The sequence below is a fragment of the Protomyctophum bolini genome, assembly GCF_963924005.1.
Source record: "Protomyctophum bolini genome assembly, chromosome: 5".
Lineage (NCBI taxonomy): Eukaryota > Metazoa > Chordata > Actinopteri > Myctophiformes > Myctophidae > Protomyctophum > Protomyctophum bolini.
The window spans coordinates 23,803,991-23,825,759 of NC_137866.1; the positions used below are offsets into that span (position 1 = coordinate 23,803,991).

The window sequence follows — 21,769 nt, forward strand, 5'->3', positions numbered from 1 at the left end:
TGTCCCAAACCAGCAGACATGGCTAAATATAGAGGCATTACTTTAACGTCTTTTCCTTATGTCTGTGAGTTGGGGTAAACAGAGAGCTGCCCGACATGCATTTCCAGTTTAGAGCAAATGTGCCACGTGCCACATCACCGGCTTAAAAATACATGATACATACAGTACATACATGATATTTCACACGTGTAGCACTACACTCGATGCATTAAAGTATATATCTACATGTCCGGCCCCCAGGGAATTTTTTGGGGAATCCCGTCGTGAACTGGTGTGTAGTGTGTGTACTGTAATCCTTATTTTGTTTCGTTTTCACAGGGTGGGGGGTTGCAGAAGTGGAAACCCCTGACACAGACCCCAGAACCACAAAGGTACAATCTCACCATCTCGCACTGATTTTGTCTATCTCATACCATAATGTTCATCTTTCCACCATTGTTTTGGTGAATGAAGAAAAACCAAACCTTTTTGAGAGCATCCACACCCCGGTGTCAATTTAAATAAACGTTACCTATCCATAAAGAACTAAATTCTATCGAAGCAAAGGGCCACAAATGTAAAGGCCTCTAGTCTCAGCATCCCTTGACTGAGCAATAATCAAAGTTACTTCAAGGCACTCAGTTAAACAGTAGGCTTCTATATTAATAGTCATTGTTATGTATGATATTCTCAAGGGATTTCATTAATTTTCATGTCTTCTATTGATGTACTTTCTCAGATGGCTTCTTGACGTCACTCTGTCAAACAGACCCCGTATATATTTTCTTGTTAGTTACGACGCAGAGCCTGCCGGACATAGCCGATCACTTGTTCAGTTGGAGACAACAGACATATATTGTTGAACAATTTGAGATAACGCCTTGCATGGAAGAGAGGATTATAGTGCATGCTGTGAATGTCCGGATGATTTGCTCATTCTGGCTTTGCACCGTGGAAAACGATTCGCGTTTTTTTTATTTGCACAGCAATATTCCAAACGTAGCATTTTGCACCGCCATGGTTCTGTAATATCCTTTTTTTTTTTTTTTTGTGGCTTTGCTGTCTTTATTTTATTTCGTCATGAAGGGGACTCGAACACGCGACGAGCTGCCAGGCCAAAGCCCACATGTGGCATGTGCCTGGACCACTTGGCCAGCGGGTCGCCTGTAATATCATTCAATTCATACGCAGAATAAATCCCAGATCTGATAATCCTGAAAGGTTTCCTCACCAGAAAAAATATGGAAAATGCACTCAAAAGCTCAGCAATTTATGGTGATGATTACTATGGGAGACATTTGTTCTACCATCACTGCAATCAGAATAGACCAATACAATAATCTCTTATTTGCTTTTTTGTTTTATCAGAAAGGTGGTGGTTCTGGAGAAGAAAGATGATGAGACTTTTGGTTTTGAGATCCAGGTAAGAAGACACACTCTTAAATCTTGGCCCATCATGTTCATATTTACAAATCCAAGTGACCAATGCATATGGATTTGATCTATTAAGTATTTTAATCTCATGGTGTGCATGTGTCAGTAGGGCAAAAGGTCAAATACTGTATATGTTTTAAATACTGATGGATGTTGTCCCATGACTGTGAAGACAGGGCTGTTAACTCCCAGCATCTATTTTTGAAGCTGTGTGTTTTTCTCACACGCAATCCCTTGGAATACCTGCTTTTACACTCAAGCTCCTAGGACAGACTCGGCAGACAAAAGGTTTTGCACTTTTAACTTAAATAGTGTTTTGTAATGGGTTCCCTCGCCAAAATGTCAATGTTACTGCAGTGTAGATGTATGCAGGAAATAAGGTCTGCAGTTAACAGAAGCCCAAGAGTTTAACATTGTATTCCTTCAACAATTGTATGTGCTTTTTAAAAACTTGTATTGCCTGCGTGGTTCAAAGATTTTAAAAGCTGTTGATTTCTTGTTGAACAAAATGAGTTGATACAAGTCTAATGTAAGCCCTTCCAAAACCCAATGCAACAATTCCACTGGAAATCGGCAATGGATCAGGCAACTTCCGGGATGGCAAAAAAAAACATCCCCTGTTAAATTTCCCACACCTCACTCTACTCCTTATTCTCTCTCAGGCACCTTGACACAATATATAATCAATGTTATAGGATTTAATTGATCTCATTCTTTAAATACCACACTTGATCAGAAGCCTTTTGAAACCTGAAGCAAGTTCATGTAATCACAAAATGGTCACAGTTCAGAACAAATCTATATAGTTCTATTTGAGGATTAGATTGAGGTTCCTCCCTTCCTGCATGGTTTAGGGAAGTGAGATCATCAGGGCAGGAGGACGGATGACTTTGAGTTTCCTGCTTAAATGTCTTAAATTATGTAAATCCGTCTTTTTTGTGAAATCTTAAGAATTATTTACATTTACCTAGCAGATACATATTATCGCAAAAGCACACGAAATTTTAATACTAATAACTATTATCTCAAGACAGACGGTGTCTTTGTTTTCTCGCTTTTGAAAGATCTTTAGTCAGTTTTAGTTTTTGGAAATGTTGACAATCATGTGAGTTGTGACGTTCCGGCCGGGTGCCTAATTTGACAGCATTGGGAAGTTAACTGTGCTGATATGATACTCATGACGAGAGGAAGTCTGCAGGAACCGGGCCTTCCCGATAGACTATGGTTAATGATAAAAGGAAGAACATGTATGTGTGTATCTAACAATGCACATGGTGACCAAGGAAACACAATATTAGAACTGTCAAATTTACACAAACAAAAATAGATACGAGGACGAGGGAGGCTATTGGTTTATGATGCCACAGGAGAAACGATCCCCTTGCTTTGCATGCATGTTTGCACTAGCAGCCTGCATATGATAATGAACTGATGTTATCAACCTTCCTTCTTCATATCAGAGTGAGCTAACTCACTGTACTGTACTGTGTGTGTGTGTGTGTGTGTGTGTGTGTGTGTGTGTGGGGGGTGTATCATCCCACATTGCACATCCAACAGTGCACATCAATGTGTTATCAGGGTAGCATTCTGGGGCTGTAGTTCCTCAATTGTTTATCAATTACAGTATCTTTAGAATTTGACTTTACTTACATTTTCTTATTGACATCTTGCTGCAACTTATTTTTGTAAAGCACTGTGTAACCTGGCTTCGAATAGCGCTTTATAAAGTTTCTTATTAAAAGAATATGATGTGATACTCTGCTATATAAAAGGGAAATATAGCTCATGGAATATGTTTTCTCTTTTCCAGACATTAAGTCTCTTTTTTTCCAATATGTTTCCCCTTTTCCATCCAGACATATGGATTGCATCACCAGGGCCAGAACTCAGTAGAGATGTGCACTTTTGTGTGCAAGGTGCATGATGACAGCCCTGCACAGCTAGCAGGACTAAAAATTGGTAAGTGATAGATTATAATCATGATTAGTTTTGATTGGTTGAATTATTTATTAACAGTTTGCATGGACAAGCACAGGGAAGTACAGTATAATACAAGGGCTGCTAAAAGGATGAATCCTAGTGCCCGCTGATAGGCTACTGTATAAGAGTTGTTTATTTCCCTCCTACAGTATGTAACTATACATGAAATAGCCTTTTGGAAGTCCTTAAAATACACACCAGGGGGAAAGGAGAAGTTTTGAAACAGGGTTTCCCTTTACGTCAGTCAGTCTGCTGTTTAAGGAAGTACACACATGACTCTGTGTACTTATTTTCCAGTCGGTGTACTCTTACACAGGATGCATCATGATGACTGTGCCATATCTAGTATATAAAATCCTCAGTGTTAATGTAACACTGAGAGTGTATGCTTAGCATTTTGGGGTGCATACTTAGTTTAGACTAGTCATTGGTTAGACATAAGGGTTGGGAGAGGGTTAAGGTTAGGTTTAGGTGTGCTGCCCCGTGGGAGGTTAGGGTGAGGGTTTAGAAACCAGGGCACATGTTCAGGGGGGGAGGTGGGGCTGGGGGGATAGCGTGTATCTCCACATGCATTCTGTGCCCCTAGTGAGACCCTTCACCGTCAGCTGAAAAGAAGATGGTGGCTTGACGACCCGGGTATCGGAGGAGACCCGAGGCTATCTTCACCCTCTCAATGGCTTACCTCTGAGATCTCTGTTATTGAAAACTTTCAATAAAAAGATTTTGAAAAACATAAATAAAGAACATAGTGTAGAAACATAGTATGCAGACCACAACAGGATTTTCCTTGATGCTCCTTGCCATGCATTAGGATCCTGCAAACTCACAGTGCTTTACCTCGTGCTTTACCCCCATTAAAACTGACACCAGGAGTGAAAAGGGGCATTACAAACTATAAGAAGGTAATCATTATTAACAAAGCAGGCAGAAAATAAAATATATATATACTCGCCTAGAAATATCACTACGGTAGTAACCCTAAAGGAAATCTGACATATGTTTAATAATGGATTGTCCCTCCCCCTTGCGCTTGAAGTATAGGATAATTATAATTTAATTCAAATTGATCTATTAAATCAATTAAGTTTGATTAACTTTTGCAGGCCTAGTTGAAAGTGTTTACGTTATACTTTATTGATCGCCGTGGGGAAATTGTTCCCCTGCCTGTGCCTGGGGGGACCACCAATACCTTGCTCAAGGGCACTGATAGGTTTATGTGCCTATTGCCTAACATGCATTTATTTTGGTGTTGTGGGTAAACTGGCGTGAATATGGGGAGAACATGCAAATACTACACAGAATGTCCCCAGTCAGGTTTGAATTAATTTGATGTTTACCACTGAGCCACCTTACTGTTTGGCGGGTCGCTGCCCTGTTCAAAGACACTTGAACAAATAATTATTGAGGAGGGTTTTTGACAGGGCCTCAACAAACCTTTAGACTTGCAGTTAATGAGTCATAAACGGAAGGCGAGTTTGAAGATGGGCCGCTTATTATGTCTCATTGAGTTTCACTTCCTACTTTCCGCTCCCTTTGTCATGCTGGCCTGAACCAGATGAATTCATCTCACGCGGGAGAATGGGGCGGTGCTTTTTTGAAAGGGATTAAAATACTTTTGTATACTGTGCTTTATAGTCTCACAGTTTACCAGCCATTAAACATGAGAGTTCCGAGTTCCGACCCCATCCAAAACCAATTCGGTATGGTTCTCGGTAGAGGCTCATCTCAGTGTGATTATAATAGAAATAACAGATGTGAGTCAGATGTGGAAACAGAAATAGAACAGAGGGGTCCATGGTATCGTCAACTTCAGAAGTTGATGGAGAATGTAAAGCAGCACCGTGATCAAGCATCACGGCTTATTCTGAAGGATATGACTGTTTTTACAACATGTGTGCAACATACTGTATGAGCCGCAGGAACTAAAGGAAGAAATTCTCTGATTGATTCGCAAACCATTAACCACTTGAACCCATGTATACCTTGTTGACTGAGGTCCACCAGGGCTTTAAAACCCATTTTGACCTGAGATCAGATTCTAAAAATGTCTTCTACATCCTGACAGTTTTCTGAAAAAGCTATGTTTCTAACTTTCTATGTCCGTCGTTCTTCGATTAAAAAAAAATAGCAGACCTATACAAGCTCATAGCGCGCCACTCGGTGGCGAGCTATGAGTTTGTAGATCTGCTATTTTTCAATAGCTAAAGCATAAGATAATGCTAATACCAAAAGGGGTTCCCGCCCAAAATGGGTTAAACTCGCCACCCCTCTGTTTCTTCCTCTACACCAAATCTCTCAGGTGAAAAGGGCCTACTTGCAAGCCTACCTCACAGGTACCTACAAGGGTACCTGTAAGCCTTGGGTACCTACACATATATCTACTGTACATATCTACAAGGGGACTACCCTCGTAGATATGCTTTTTTTTTTTTGTATATATTTTTTATCCCACGATTTTGTAACCCATTTTTCACCCCTGTGTCAATCATCTACTGTGATCCTGGGCTCTACACACCCTCCGCCAACCTGGGGAGAGCAACGGACTTAACCTTCATGCTTGAGTGTCCAAGTTGCTCCTTTACACCTGACAGGGGGGAGTTTCCCTGGTTGGACGTAGCGCGTGAAAGGAACACGTTATTCCAACCAGTTCCTTTCCCCTCCATCAGGCGCCCCGGCTGGCCAGGGGGAGGCAGTTTAGAGACCAGGATTACTGCATGTTTTTGTGAGGGTACCTTGTAGATATGCTGTTTTCGCAGCATGCGTGCCTATTATGAAATACCCAGAACGGGGACACCAAGGCTCATGTGGTTAACCGATATGGGGATGGAAACGGCTTTCGTTGGCTACTACTGAGTGAAACGAAGCCACGATGGAAGGCTGTACATCTGCTGTCTATTTAACACATGTGGTGTTTGCGTGCACAGGGGACACCATCGCGAGTGTCAACGAGGCCACAGTGGAGGGGTTTCGGCACAAAGACATTGTTCAGCTCATCAGGGCTTGTGGCAGTACAATACGGTAAGAAACGTGCACATTTTGGAACAAAGCGCTTGTGGATGGTTGGGGGAAAAAACATGGAAAGATTGTGATAACAGAATCATTAAAAAGACACTATCACGCTTTTGATGTGTGTTCAGTTAATTGTGTGTGTGTGTGTGTGTGTGTGTGTGTGTGTGTGTGTGTGTGTGTGTGTGTGTTTGTGATAACAGAATCATTAAAAAGACACTATCACGCTTTTGATGCGGTTAATTCTGTGTGTGTGTGTGTGTGTGTGTGTGTGTGTGTGTGTGTGTGTGTGAGAGAGAAACAGGATTCACCATTATCTAAAGGATCTGGGGTTTGGCCCATGTTGGACCATCTTGTCTTGCATGTCTGAAATGTTTTCCACTGTCTTGAGGTTTCCTAGTTGTCTATCAGCTACGGTTGTGTGACAAAGCCTTTCATTCTTTTGAAAAAGCCAAGCTCTTAGAAACAAACGTTTGTTTTCATATACAATACAAAGCCACGTTTTCCTCTTCACATGATGTTAATATTGTATATTTCATGGTGACCATATCCGATATTTGACAGCATTTTAATTAGTTATTAAACATTTTCAGTTCATTAGTTTTAAATTGATTGATACATTTTATTCTCATGTACATAGTTAGTTCCCCACATCTCTAATGTCAACGTATGCTTCCAGTTTCTGCCTTGTGGCTGAACTGAAAGGTATACCAGATCATTTGCTTTGTTCAGAGCCCATCATTTAACTTATTTGACCATCAAAAGCTTTGACTATAATTTATGGCATCTATGTATCCCAACTGCAAGTGTAGAATATTGTTCACAGTACTAGAGTTTGCAAAAATAGTGTGCACATAGGGTGTTTACGTAATTGCAACCACATTTCCCCCTCACACTGACTCATTCTCAGACGTAACACTTATGCTTGTAAAAGATCAAAAGGGCAATTAGTGAGGCCCGTTCATAAGCTTTGAATGCTACTGCTTAAACAGTGAGGTTAACCGCATCACAGTACCACTATGTGCATCCTTTTACAGCTGAGCTGACATCAAATTATTCCCACCACCACTTTTACAAGTACTTCGTAAATGGGGATATTAAGTAACTGTTCAAGTGAAAACGAGCTCTATAAAAATGGGGCAAATGTTCAGTCATGTGATTTTAAAAGAGAATTCTCAAGTGTCAGAGTGGAAATAGTATATGTCCTTTATTCCCCCCCCCCACTTGTAAACCCTTGAGACCAGACCCATTCCCGTCTGGGTTTCATGAAAAGAACCCTTCATATGGTTACTCTAGATTCCTCAGCCCTCTTAATTGCCATATGTTGTGTGTTTTATTACTACTTCCTGTAATGCTTATTCTTATTAATTCTACTGCTTTCTGCTGCCCCCCGTTTTTAGGCTGGAGACGGTTTTCAGCGACTCCATCCGAAAAGAGGAGCTAGAAGCACGGCTGCAGTATCTGAAGGTAAACGACTTGCTCAAACCTGCACCACCATCACACCACACTGGAGTGGAACACTGTTTTTATGGCCAGTTCTCTCTGGGTCGACGTAGATGTGTTGTCCTGCAGCCTCACACAGGCCAGACAGAGAGTATACAGAGGTCTATACCACCATGTTGCTTGCCACATATAGACGGCATTCCCCCTCTCTCCACCTGTTTCCCCAAACTGCACCACCTGTTGCATGCGCTGTATCTCTCCAGCATGCAACACTGATGGCTGTGTGTGCTTGGGAGGACAAAAACGGCACATTCTTGCACATGGCTGTTAAAAAGCACTTGGTAGAGTGCCCCCCCTCCCCTCCCCAAGATTACAGCAGCTGTCTCCAGCATAATCCATAATGGCCTTGTGTCTGGAAGTACATACTGCTGGCAACGTACTGTATTTGGATTGCACTAAAGGACATAGTGCCTGAAAAAATTGAAAGACGCAGTGCCATGATTTTGGTACCTTTTTCTTTTAAACATTTTCTTTCATAAGAAGTTGGCATTACCTACAGTATTATTTGGACCGTCTTTGTTTAAGATGTGTGAGGATGCCTGTATATTTTTGCTTTCACATTGTGAGATGAGGCTTCTCTGTCAAATGAACTGTTGGATGTGTCCACAGAAATAGAGGTTTTTAAGAAGAGAAAAAAATCTATAATGGTAATACCCATTATCAAGGAAAAAACTTTAACTAATAAGTTAGTAGGTGATGCCACTCAAAGCATTTAACTTGCGATCATGCCATTTTCATGCATTTCTAGATGACGTGTTGCGGTTTATAGTGGATTTCCTTCTATGATCATTTCAAAATGTGTCTTTGTTTTGTTTCCAGCAAACCCTGACTGAAAAGTGGGACGAATACAGATCGTTGATGATGCAGGAGCAGAGACTGGTTCATGGTACGTCATGTGGTTTTAAATCTGTGCTCATGTTTGAACTCACCGGAGAAAATCAAGATCCCACCATTCTTGAAGGGCAGTGGTGTAATGGTGTTTTTCTTTTTTTCTGTGGTACGGCATTATAATGAGTCCCCCGCACGCGCATGTATGTCATGTGCGATATCCTAGTAGTGTATGAGCGTTTTAGACACAGTTAAAACTGTTGTTATGCAAAGTAGCAATTTGATTTGGGTACTTGACACGTCGTGAATCAAGTGGGGCGTGCTCACCACCAGTAAACCTGTTATGCAAGTAACCCACTTACCCACTGTCTGGGTAGCCTACATGGTGCGTCTTCTATTGTATCTAGGCCCTATAGATACAATAGATTAATAGAAGACCCACCTAGATTCTAGGGGGATGTGTTCTAGTGTGCACGCGCGTTCACCATACCGTGCTGTACCTGCGCATGCACGTATTATTTTTTCCGTGCAACGAGCATGACACCACTGTTGAAAGGGATGAACCTTTGTAATCAATTCTACTTTGCACATCGTTGGTGTAGAATCTATTGTATCTCCATATAATATCTTTTCATAAATGAATGCTCTGTCCTGTAAAAGTAGTGAAAATGGCAGATTTAGGAGCTTGTACGTTGGCTATTTTGAAAATTGAAAATGAAAAAGTTTTAAGTAAATATAATAATTTATAAATATTTAACCAATAAAGTGTTAGCGACCTTCTGAGCAATAATAACTACATTGGATCTACTGGAGTACAGTTTACAACGACGGCAACAATATCCATGATTCCATGCCATTAAAACACATTTAGTACCGGAACTGCATCAAAATAAAGGCGCTGCTTGCGCCAGAGTAATCGCCAGAGTAGTGATCGCTTCTATTTTGAAAGCCATGAACCGGAAATACTTTCTTAAAAAAGTTGACTGACAAAGTGACCTCACAATCTCCGATCATCTTAATATATTTATATACGCTCCAAAAAGAGTTCATATTTTGCGGGAGAGACGGATGAGGAGCAGAAATGCAGCGGCAGTATATCGATCCATTCATCACCACGGAGAGCGCCCTGGATCAGGAGATACGAGTCATTCTTTCCGCCGCGCTAACATGGGAGTCAATGACAAGCTAATAGTTGCACAGAGCGTTAGCATACGGCAAGCGAAAAGCGAAATGCCAAAAAAAAAAAAAAGAATAATTCTGAATATTATCATCTCGCCCCGATCAGATAACAATAACATTCAATAACATTAACATTATAATGTTTCATTATAATGTTTCTGTCCGGCAGGCATAGTAATGAGTGACGCTTCAGTGTATGAGTCCCTGGAGTCGGCGGGAGTGTACGGCAGCCTGGGCGCCCCCAGCCCTGCTGCTCTGAGAGCCATCCGCGGCACCGGCAGCACCAGCAGCAGCGTCAGCTACCTCAGCACGGCCACAGAGGACGACCCGCTCTACCAGACCTGCCTGTACCAAGGAGAGCGCAACGTGGACCTGGAGGGCGTCGACACGGAGCAGCCGCCGAAAGAGCAACCACCGCCAGTGCAGAGGAAGCAGCGTCTACGACCAGCCAGCGAGCTCTTCATGACGGCCAAGACCCACTTGACTCGCAGCGCCAGCACACGCAGCTACTTGAGGGGGCCTTCATCGACGTCGGCCCCGGGAGAGAAGCAAGGAGGCTTTGGCTCGCTTCCGAGGAAACCCAAACAGAAAAGCTTCCGGAGGCAACTGCTCAAATTCATCCCTGGTTTGAACCGACCACTGGAAGAGGAGGAGAGCAAGCTCTGATGACCGGGGTTGCACCGAACGGACCAAAAGACTTCAAGGTTACCAATGACTGTCCGACTAACCCCCAAAGAATACAGTATAAGCAGTACCAAAGACAGATGAGAATGAGACCAAAACGCACAGCAAAATCCGGAGTGTTGATTGAATTCAGAATACTCTGAAATTGTACTTTCCGAGTTCAATCGGCCTCTTCAGTTTAGTCAACACTCCGGATTTTTGCTTACTGTGTAGCAGCACAGTTGCACCTCGCCATGTTGAAGTGCCTAGATGTAACTAGACAAACTCTGGCTGCATTATTTTGTTTGCATTGATTTAACATGCTAAACTATGTTTATTGCATAGCATCTTTGTGTTGTTGTTTAAGTTATTTATTTATTTTAACATTTCTGATTTGTGTACAGAATGAACGATTTTCTTTTTCCTTTTTTTCCCTTTTTTTTCTACTGCATGAGCCAAGCTTTATTTTGACAATTGAATAAAATACACCCATGGTGAATGTCCAAGACACCATGGCATTTTGTAAGCAATTAAATCTGGCACTCTTTTGTACTTGGGATGATTGAAATAAACTCTTTGTTTTGTCTTGCCAAAGTTACCATCCCTAAAAATAAATATGGCATTTCTGATAAGATTAGCTTATTTTCTGCAGAATATGCAAGAATAGCGGTATGTTCCAAAGGCTTCAGCTGTTTTTTTGTACAACCACATACCACCACCACCAGACTGCAAACCCTGTACAAAATCTGTTCGTAATTTCCACACTTGAGTCTTTTTCTCTTTAACTAAAACCAGTGCTAGCTTGTATGCTATATCATAACACTTGGTCCCTGCCAAAACCTCGGAGGATAGTGTCAGGTTGTGGGTGTTTCAGAGGCTTTCATAAACTGAGCATCAAAAATGGTTTGCTGCTGAAATTGAGTCTGACACAGTTTATTGTCAAAAGAATGTTGAGGAATGTGCAGAGAAAGGCATGACCCGAAATTCCAAACACAACCGCCTCCTTTCAGTTCTTGCAGGCGAAACGCTTGCTCCCTCAAGCTCAACACTCCCATATATATTCCCATGGTGGGTTCTGTTGGCCAAGAGGGTGGCAGGGGGGGAGGGTGGGTGGGCTGATGCTTTAGTGTCTTTTCATTCCACGGTCACAGCTGACCCGTGAGGTCATGACGGTCACTCTCTCTGCTTCTGTTTCCGTGTCGGCATCCCTTTTGTCCACTGCCCGTCATTCACAGTTGCGTCAAGAGTGCTGTTGAGGGTGAGCGATGGCATTATGCCATGTGTTCCAGTGAGGCATATTTCAGACCTACTTTCCCTACTGGGGGTCAGAAGGACGGGTTGCCTTGGAAGCTGACGTAGAAGAGCATTCTGCACGTTGGCCTGCGCTCATGGCAAAGTCTGAGGGCAATAATTAGATGATAGTGGCGACGTAAAAACAAAGCGTGAAAGAGCCATTTAATGAATGGCTAAATGATGGAGCACACAGTTGACGCAATTAACACAGTGGGAGGTCAAATAGGGGGTTGCCAGCTAAATTACAATTGTTTGGACATCACCCCACTGTTAAAACACCACTGTTGATTCAAAGCCTAAGTGGTGAATTTGTTTTGTTTGCATACCAGTGAGTTTGGGCCTAGCCAGTCGGGGGTCATTTTAGCTTGTTTTTATTTATTTCCCATATAGTAAGCCGGTATACATGGAAACTATTATACATATATTCTGTATATTAGTAATACCCTACTGTTACCAGAATGGGAAAAAGAATACCGGTATGTGGAAAAATACATGTGCCGTGTTGCAATGGGTGTACAGATATTTGTGGCTCCTGCTGGAAATGTCCTTTTACAGTCTTGTCAGTTATGACATATGAGACCTCTGAGAGGAGGAAGTGGACACAGTTGTGCCACTGTGGCCGAGGAAGTCCAGACCAAACTGCTTACTCAAGCCTGATCAGGGCTCCAGCCGTCACGCTTTGTGACGAACTGTCTGTGCCTCCGGTCAAATAAATGGATCTGTGTTCAGAATGGGCAGATGTTTGCTTCACTATGGCCTGTGTGTAACACGAGGAAACAGTAGGAGAGTGGTCTACATTGAGCTATAAAGCCTGATTTATATTTTATCGCACAACGGTGTCGCGCCCAGCTGTACAAGCTCACAACGCATTAAATGGCTTTACTGTGCATGGTAAATACACACATCGATTGCAGATTGGTACCGGTGTTTAACACACACCCAGCTGTACAAGCTCACAACGCATTAAATGGCTTTACTGTGCATGGTAAATACACACATCGATTGCAGATTGGTACCGGTGTTTAACACACATCCTTGCAGAACAAGTAAAGCTTTTTATTTCACATATAGGAAATAGGAATATACCGTATTCTTCTATCTTATAATACAGATATGTGTGTGTGTGTGTGTGTGTGTGTGTGTGTGTGTGTGTGTGTGTGTGTGTGTGTGTGTGTGTGTGTGTGTGTGTGTGTGTGTGTGTGTGTGTGTGTGCGTGCGTGCGTGTGTGTATCACAAGCTACTCAAAAAATATTTTGCAACTTTTTCAGTATGGTGATTTTATTAAATTATTTTGAAGGTGAATATGTTTGACAATACAGTTGCGTCTAGGTAGCTCAGTCGGTAGGGCTCTTGCCTTTGGACCACAAGTTCATGGGTTCGATCCTGGGCACTGCCAACTCATCATATGAGTAAGCATGGCTTGGGTGCAGCAAGTCGTGCAATAAGTACTGGGAGCAGAGCATCCATCTCCCAGGGGTCTACCCCGCATTGTAGCGGGGACAGACCATAGATAGAGGGACAGACTCCTGTGCGTTACCGGCTGATACCGACAATAAGCAACTCCCGACCTACTTATTGTTTGACAAGAAATTGTTCCCCTGCAAAGTCTGCCTGCTGAGAAATTAACATCCTGTTCGGTTACTATGGTAACACATCCCATTCATCATCATCTCTTAATAGCTAACTCAAGTTACAAATGTATCCACCTGGAAAACCAAATATCTGCAGCTCATCCAAATCAACCTCTCCTCAAGCAAATACACGCATTCACGCGCGCGCGCGCGCACACACACACACACACACACACACACACACACACACACACACACACACACACACACACACACACACACACACACACACACACACACACATCATTCATCAGGATTTGTGAGACCTGTGGTCAATATACGGATGTGTAGTGTACAGCTGGTGTTAGTGTGTGCAACGGTCTTTCAGTCCAGTTCCTTTTTTTCAATGTGGCGTTATAATGTTTGCGCAGGCAAATGTGAGATAAGTAACCACCTGTCAACGGTCTCTCCCCCCGCCCCCCACCTCTCTCTCATGTTTGCTTCATGTCTTTGAGCACATGGAAGAGAAAGCATTATTTTGCATCTGTTGAAATACTTGAGGAAAAAGGTATTCTGCTCCACTATCACACCTAGAGGTCACTTTACTCAAATGGGAGATGATGGGACTGTTATATAACACTTAAGTTGACTCACCAAGCAGTTGTCAGACTGAAGCCAGCATGTCTGTGCAGTAAATCGACAACAAAAGCGAAAGTCTTCAGAAACAATAGCAGGAAATGACATAAGCCAATATCTTTGAACTCACTCTGGACTCGATCTCGAAGGTTTTTCCACATTACAGTAACTGAATGTGGAATATTTCACTTTCTTTGGCCTCAGCAAGCATATTCATCCTTACAGTGCAAACCCATCAGCATCTAACAAAGTATACGCTCACTCATCATACATTTGGCTGTAATCTATGCTTATGGCAGAAGAAAGAAAACAGTGACCATTACCTCTTCCTGTCTCCAGCCAGCGGAAGTGGTAAAGATCAGCCTGTTCTGAACATCAGACTTTTGTTTTTTTCAGGGGTTGTTGAACAAATAACATGCGCATGCTCAACATTTCTGTATAGTGTTATTCATGATGAAAATTACATTTCTGTAAAGTAGAGTAGAGTAGAGTGCAGGGCATTATACTAACTTCCCATCAAGTCGGCCTACATCAGCCTGGCAGGCAGACGCTCACACATGGGCAGGTTATGGAAACAGAGAGAGTCTAGGCTTGAGCGAGGAATTCTGTGAGCTGCAACCCAGTCCTGTGTTTGTCCACGAGGATAAAGGATGTTGACTCACCAGGGTTTTCCAAGAGCTAGCTCCCGGAAAGCAGGCAGGACAGAGAGCAGCTAGATACTTAACTGTACTACTGTGTTCCCAGAAAATGTTCTCAGGAAGACAACATTGTGCCCCAGTGGATTGTATAGCAAGGCAAGACCTTACTATAATCTAAGTTGAATATATAGGGTTGAAGTTTGTTTAAATCCCTATTGGTTCAAAGCATAAACTTGCCCATGGGAGAAATTGATCAGTAATATACTATTATAAATATACTATTTTGTATAAGTGTAGTAGCACTGCCCCATTAAGGGGTGAGGCCAGGTTTGAGGCCTCATGTTTGTTGGGGACCTGGAGCCTATAGTTAGTACTTAACCTAAAAACAAATGTTGATGCTTTGATAATTCATTTAGATTATGTGGGGATATATTTTAATTAGTGACATTTAATACGGTAGCCTGTTCCATTTACAGAATTCAGCAGGTGTGATGTTTTGTGAGGGGGAGCTGGGATGCTGCCGGAGTCAGTAAAGGGTGGGTTTTAAGAAGGTTTTTGACATGGGGACAACGTTAGTCAACTGGTAGCCTAATTTATCCTCTGTACTTCCAGAGCCTCCATGGTCCTTTCCTGGTTTCATTCAGTGGGAGCCTTGAGTAACGGTATATTGACTGGGTAGGTTATAGCTATACTATGCCGTACGATATGGGCTATAGCCCATGGTCCAAAATGATGGGCTATAACCCATCGTTTTTGTCAAATTGCGGAATTGCGGAAATTGCGGAAATGGTAATTGCAGAAATTGCGGAAATGGAAATTGCGGAAATTGCGGTAATTTCGGAAATTGCGGAAATGGAAATTGCGGAAATTGCAGATTTTTTTTCCATTTTTTCATTTTTTTCAAATCCTCAAAAATGATGAAAAACGGCGCGCTATAGTATGCCGTACGATATGGGCTATAGCCCATGGTCCAAAATGATGAGAAACGAGGATAACTTATTTTTTCAAAATTTCAAAAAACATGGGCTATAACCCATCGTTTTTGTCATTTCGTCATTTTTTTCAAATCTTCAAAAATGATGAAAAACGGCGCGCTATAGTATGCCGTACGATATGGGCTATAGCCCACGGTCCAAAATGATGAGAAACGAGGCTAACTTTTTTTTTCAAAATTTCAAAAAACATGGGCTATAACCCATCGTTTTTGTCATTTCGTCATTTTTTTCAAATCTTCAAAAATGATGAAAAACGGCGCGCTATAGTATGCCGTACGATATGGGCTATAGCCCACGGTCCAAAATGATGAGAAACGAGGATAACTTTTTTTTTCAAAATTTCAAAAAACATGGGCTATAACCCATCGTTTTTGTCATTTCGTCATTTTTTTCAAATCCTCAAAAATGATGAAAAACGGCGCGCTATAGTATGCCGTACGATATGGGCTATAGCCCATGGTCCAAAATGATGAGAAACGAGGATAACTTTTTTTTTCAAAATTTCAAAAAACATGGGCTATAACCCATCGTTTTTGTCATTTCGTCATTTTTTTCAAATCTTCAAAAATGATGAAAAACGGCGCGCTATAGTATGCCGTACGATATGGGCTATAGCCCACGGTCCAAAATGATGAGAAACGAGGCTAACTTTTTTTTTTCAAAATTTCAAAAAACATGGGCTATAACCCATCGTTTTTGTCATTTCGTCATTTTTTTCAAATCCTCAAAAATGATGAAAAACGGCGCGCTATAGTATGCCGTACGATATGGGCTATAGCCCACGGTCCAAAATGATGAGAAACGAGGATAACTTATTTTTTCAAAATTTCCAAAAACATGGGCTATAACCCATCGTTTTTGTCATTTCGTCATTTTTTTCAAATCTTCAAAAATGATGAAAAACGGCGCGCTATAGTATGCCGTACGATATGGGCTATAGCCCACGGTCCAAAATGATGAGAAACGAGGATAACTTATTTTTTCAAAATTTCCAAAAACATGGGCTATAACCCATCGTTTTTGTCATTTCGTCATTTTTTTCAAATCCTCAAAAATGATGAAAAACGGCGCGCTATAGTATGCCGTACGATATGGGCTATAGCCCACGGTCCAAAATGATGAGAAACGAGGATAACTTATTTTTTCAAAATTTCCAAAAACATGGGCTATAACCCATCGTTTTTGTCATTTCGTCATTTTTTTCAAATCTTCAAAAATGATGAAAAACGGCGCGCTATAGTATGCCGTACGATATGGGCTATAGCCCATGGTCCAAAATGATGAGAAACGAGGATAACTTATTTTTTCAAAATTTCAAAAAACATGGGCTATAACCCATCGTTTTTGTCATTTCGTCATTTTTTTCAAATCTTCAAAAATGATGAAAAACGAAGCGCTATAGTATGCCGTACGATATGGGCTATAGCCCATGGTCCAAAATGATGAGAAACGAGGCTAACTTTTTTTTTCAAAATTTAAAAAAACATGGGCTATAACCCATCGTTTTTGTCATTTCGTCATTTTTTTTAAATCTTCAAAAATGATGAAAAACGGCGCGCTATAGTATGCCGTACGATATGGGCTATAGCCCACGGTCCAAAATGATGAGAAACGAGGCTAACTTTTTTTTTCCAAAATTTCAAAAAACATGGGCTATAACCCATCGTTTTTGTCATTTCGTCATTTTTTTCAAATCCTCAAAAATGATGAAAAACGGCGCGCTATAGTATGCCGTACGATATGGGCTATAGCCCATGGTCCAAAATGATGAGAAACGAGGATAACTTTTTTTTTCAAAATTTCAAAAAACATGGGCTATAACCCATCGTTTTTGTCATTTTGTCATTTTTTTCAAATCTTCAAAAATGATGAAAAACGGCGCGCTATAGTATGCCGTACGATATGGGCTATAGCCCACGGTCCAAAATGATGAGAAACGAGGATAACTTATTTTTTCAAAATTTCAAAAAACATGGGCTATAACCCATCGTTTTTGTCATTTCGTCATTTTTTCAAATCTTCAAAAATGATGAAAAACGGCGCGCTATAGTATGCCGTACGATATGGGCTATAGCCCACGGTCCAAAATGATGAGAAACGAGGCTAACTTTTTTTTTCAAAATTTCAAAAAACATGGGCTATAACCCATCGTTTTTGTCATTTTGTCATTTTTTTTAAATCTTCAAAAATGATGAAAAACGGCGCGCTATAGTATGCCGTACGATATGGGCTATAGCACACGGTCCAAAATGATGAGAAACGAGGCTAACTTTTTTTTTCAAAATTTCAAAAAACATGGGCTATAACCCATCTTTTTTGTCATTTCGTCATTTTTTTCAAATCCTCAAAAATGATGAAAAACGGCGCGCTATAGTATGCCGTACGATATGGGCTATAGCCCACGGTCCAAAATGATGAGAAACGAGGCTAACTTCTTTTTTTCAAAATTTAAAAAAACATGGGCTATAACCCATCGTTTTTGTCATTTTGTCATTTTTTTCAAATCTTCAAAAATGATGAAAAACGGCGCGCTATAGTATGCCGTACGATATGGGCTATAGCCCACGGTCCAAAATGATGAGAAACGAGGCTAACTTTTTTTTTCAAAATTTAAAAAAACATGGGCTATAACCCATCGTTTTTGTCATTTCGTCATTTTTTTTAAATCTTCAAAAATGATGAAAAACGGCGCGCTATAGTATGCCGTACGATATGGGCTATAGCCCACGGTCCAAAATGATGAGAAACGAGGCTAACTTTTTTTTTTCAAAATTTCAAAAAACATGGGCTATAACCCATCGTTTTTGTCATTTCGTCATTTTTTTCAAATCCTCAAAAATGATGAAAAACGGCGCGTTATAGTATGCCGTACGATATGGGCTATAGCCCACGGTCCAAAATGATGAGAAACAAGGATAACTTATTTTTTCAAAATTTCAAAAAACATGGGCTATAACCCATCGTTTTTGTCATTTCGTCATTTTTTTCAAATCTTCAAAAATGATGAAAAACGGCGCGCTATAGTATGCCGTACGATATGGGCTATAGCCCACGGTCCAAAATGATGAGAAACGAGGATAACTTATTTTTTCAAAATTTCAAAAAACATGGGCTATAACCCATCGTTTTTGTCATTTCGTCATTTTTTCAAATCTTCAAAAATGATGAAAAACGGCGCGCTATAGTATGCCGTACGATATGGGCTATAGCCCACGGTCCAAAATGATGAGAAACGAGGCTAACTTTTTTTTTCAAAATTTCAAAAAACATGGGCTATAACCCATCGTTTTTGTCATTTTGTCATTTTTTTAAAATCTTCAAAAATGATGAAAAACGGCGCGCTATAGTATGCAGTACGATATGGGCTATAGCCCACGGTCCAAAATGATGAGAAACGAGGCTAACTTTTTTTTTTCAAAATTTCAAAAAACATGGGCTATAACCCATCTTTTTTGTCATTTCGTCATTTTTTTCAAATCCTCAAAAATGATGAAAAACGGCGCGCTATAGTATGCCGTACGATATGGGCTATAGCCCACGGTCCAAAATGATGAGAAACGAGGCTAACTTCTTTTTTTCAAAATTTCAAAAAACATGGGCTATAACCCATCGTTTTTGTCATTTTGTCATTTTTTTCAAATCTTCAAAAATGATGAAAAACGGCGCGCTATAGTATGCCGTACGATATGGGCTATAGCCCACGGTCCAAAATGATGAGAAACGAGGATAACTTATTTTTTTAAAATTTCAAAAAACATGGGCTATAACCCATCGTTTTTGTCATTTCGTCATTTTTTTCAAATCTTCAAAAATGATGAAAAACGGCGCGCTATAGTATGCCGTACGATATGGGCTATAGCCCACGGTCCAAAATGATGAGAAACGAGGCTAACTTTTTTTTTCAAAATTTCAAAAAACATGGGCTATAACCCATCTTTTTTGTCATTTCGTCATTTTTTTCAAATCCTCAAAAATGATGAAAAACGGCGCGCTATAGTATGCCGTACGATATGGGCTATAGCCCACGGTCCAAAATGATGAGAAACGAGGCTAACTTCTTTTTTTCAAAATTTCAAAAAACATGGGCTATAACCCATGGTTTTTGTCATTTCGTCATTTTTTTCAAATCTTCAAAAATGATGAAAAACGGCGCGCTATAGTATGCCGTACGATATGGGCTATAGCCCACGGTCCAAAATGATGAGAAACGAGGATAACTTATTTTTTCAAAATTTCAAAAAACATGGGCTATAACCCATCGTTTTTGTCATTTCGTCATTTTTTTCAAATCTTCAAAAATGATGAAAAACGGCGCGCTATAGTATGCCGTACGATATGGGCTATAGCCCACGGTCCAAAATGATTAGAAACGAGGCTAACTTTTTTTTTCAAAATTTCAAAAAACATGGGCTATAACCCATCGTTTTTGTCATTTCGTCATTTTTTTCAAATCTTCAAAAATGATGAAAAACGGCGCGCTATAGTATGCCGTACGATATGGGCTATAGCCCACGGTCCAAAATGATGAGAAACGAGGATAACTTATTTTTTCAAAATTTCAAAAAACATGGGCTATAACCCATCGTTTTTGTCATTTCGTCATTTTTTTCAAATCTTCAAAAATGATGAAAAACGGCGCGCTATAGTATGCCGTACGATATGGGCTATAGCCCACGGTCCAAAATGATGAGAAACGAGGCTAACTTTTTTTTTCAAAATTTCAAAAAACATGGGCTATAACCCATCTTTTTTGTCATTTCGTCATTTTTTTCAAATCCTCAAAAATGATGAAAAACGGCGCGCTATAGTATGCCGTACGATATGGGCTATAGCCCACGGTCCAAAATGATGAGAAACGAGGCTAACTTCTTTTTTTCAAAAATTCAAAAAACATGGGCTATACCCCATCGTTTTTGTCATTTTGTCATTTTTTTCAAATCTTCAAAAATGATGAAAAACGGCGCGCTATAGTATGCCGTACGATATGGGCTATAGCCCACGGTCCAAAATGATGAGAAACGAGGCTAACTTTTTTTTTTTTAATTTCAAAAAACATGGGCTATAACCCATCGTTTTTGTCATTTCGTCATTTTTTTCAAATCTTCAAAAATGATGAAAAACGGCGCGCTATAGTATGCCGTACGATATGGGCTATAGCCCACGGTCCAAAATGATGAGAAACGAGGATAACTTATTTTTTTAAAATTTCAAAAAACATGGGCTATAACCCATCGTTTTTGTCATTTCGTCATTTTTTTCAAATCTTCAAAAATGATGAAAAACGGCGCGCTATAGTATGCCGTACGATATGGGCTATAGCCCACGGTCCAAAATGATGAGAAACGAGGCTAACTTTTTTTTTCAAAATTTCAAAAAACATGGGCTATAACCCATCTTTTTTGTCATTTCGTCATTTTTTTCAAATCCTCAAAAATGATGAAAAACGGCGCGCTATAGTATGCCGTACGATATGGGCTATAGCCCACGGTCCAAAATGATGAGAAACGAGGCTAACTTCTTTTTTTCAAAATTTCAAAAAACATGGGCTATAACCCATCGTTTTTGTCATTTCGTAATTTTTTTCAAATCTTCAAAAATGATGAAAAACGGCGCGCTATAGTATGCCGTACGATATGGGCTATAGCCCACGGTCCAAAATGATGAGAAACGAGGATAACTTATTTTTTCAAAATTTCAAAAAACATGGGCTATAACCCATCGTTTTTGTCATTTCGTCATTTTTTTCAAATCTTCAAAAATGATGAAAAACGGCGCGCTATAGTATGCCGTACGATATGGGCTATAGCCCACGGTCCAAAATGATGAGAAACGAGGCTAACTTTTTTTTTCAAAATTTCAAAAAACATGGGCTATAACCCATCGTTTTTGTCATTTCGTCATTTTTTTCAAATCTTCAAAAATGATGAAAAACGGCGCGCTATAGTATGCCGTACGATATGGGCTATAGCCCACGGTCCAAAATGATGAGAAACGAGGATAACTTATTTTTTCAAAATTTCAAAAAACATGGGCTATAACCCATCGTTTTTGTCATTTCGTCATT

At 40.5% G+C, this 21,769-nt stretch overlaps 1 protein-coding gene across 1 annotated transcript in view; it reads left to right on the top strand.

Moving 5' to 3' along the window:
- tamalin (trafficking regulator and scaffold protein tamalin) overlaps positions 1 to 11,315 on the top strand; it is a 13,409-nt gene extending 2,094 nt beyond the window's left edge. Inside the window, exons 2-8 of the mRNA XM_080763773.1 lie at positions 319 to 371; positions 1,348 to 1,402; positions 3,270 to 3,372; positions 6,318 to 6,411; positions 7,800 to 7,866; positions 8,722 to 8,788; positions 10,079 to 11,315. Of these exons, the coding sequence (XP_080619899.1) occupies positions 319 to 371; positions 1,348 to 1,402; positions 3,270 to 3,372; positions 6,318 to 6,411; positions 7,800 to 7,866; positions 8,722 to 8,788; positions 10,079 to 10,575 (936 nt within the window). The 3' untranslated portion in view covers positions 10,576 to 11,315. The remainder of the gene's footprint in view (positions 1 to 318; positions 372 to 1,347; positions 1,403 to 3,269; positions 3,373 to 6,317; positions 6,412 to 7,799; positions 7,867 to 8,721; positions 8,789 to 10,078) is intronic.
- The last annotated feature ends 10,454 nt before the right edge of the window (positions 11,316 to 21,769 follow it).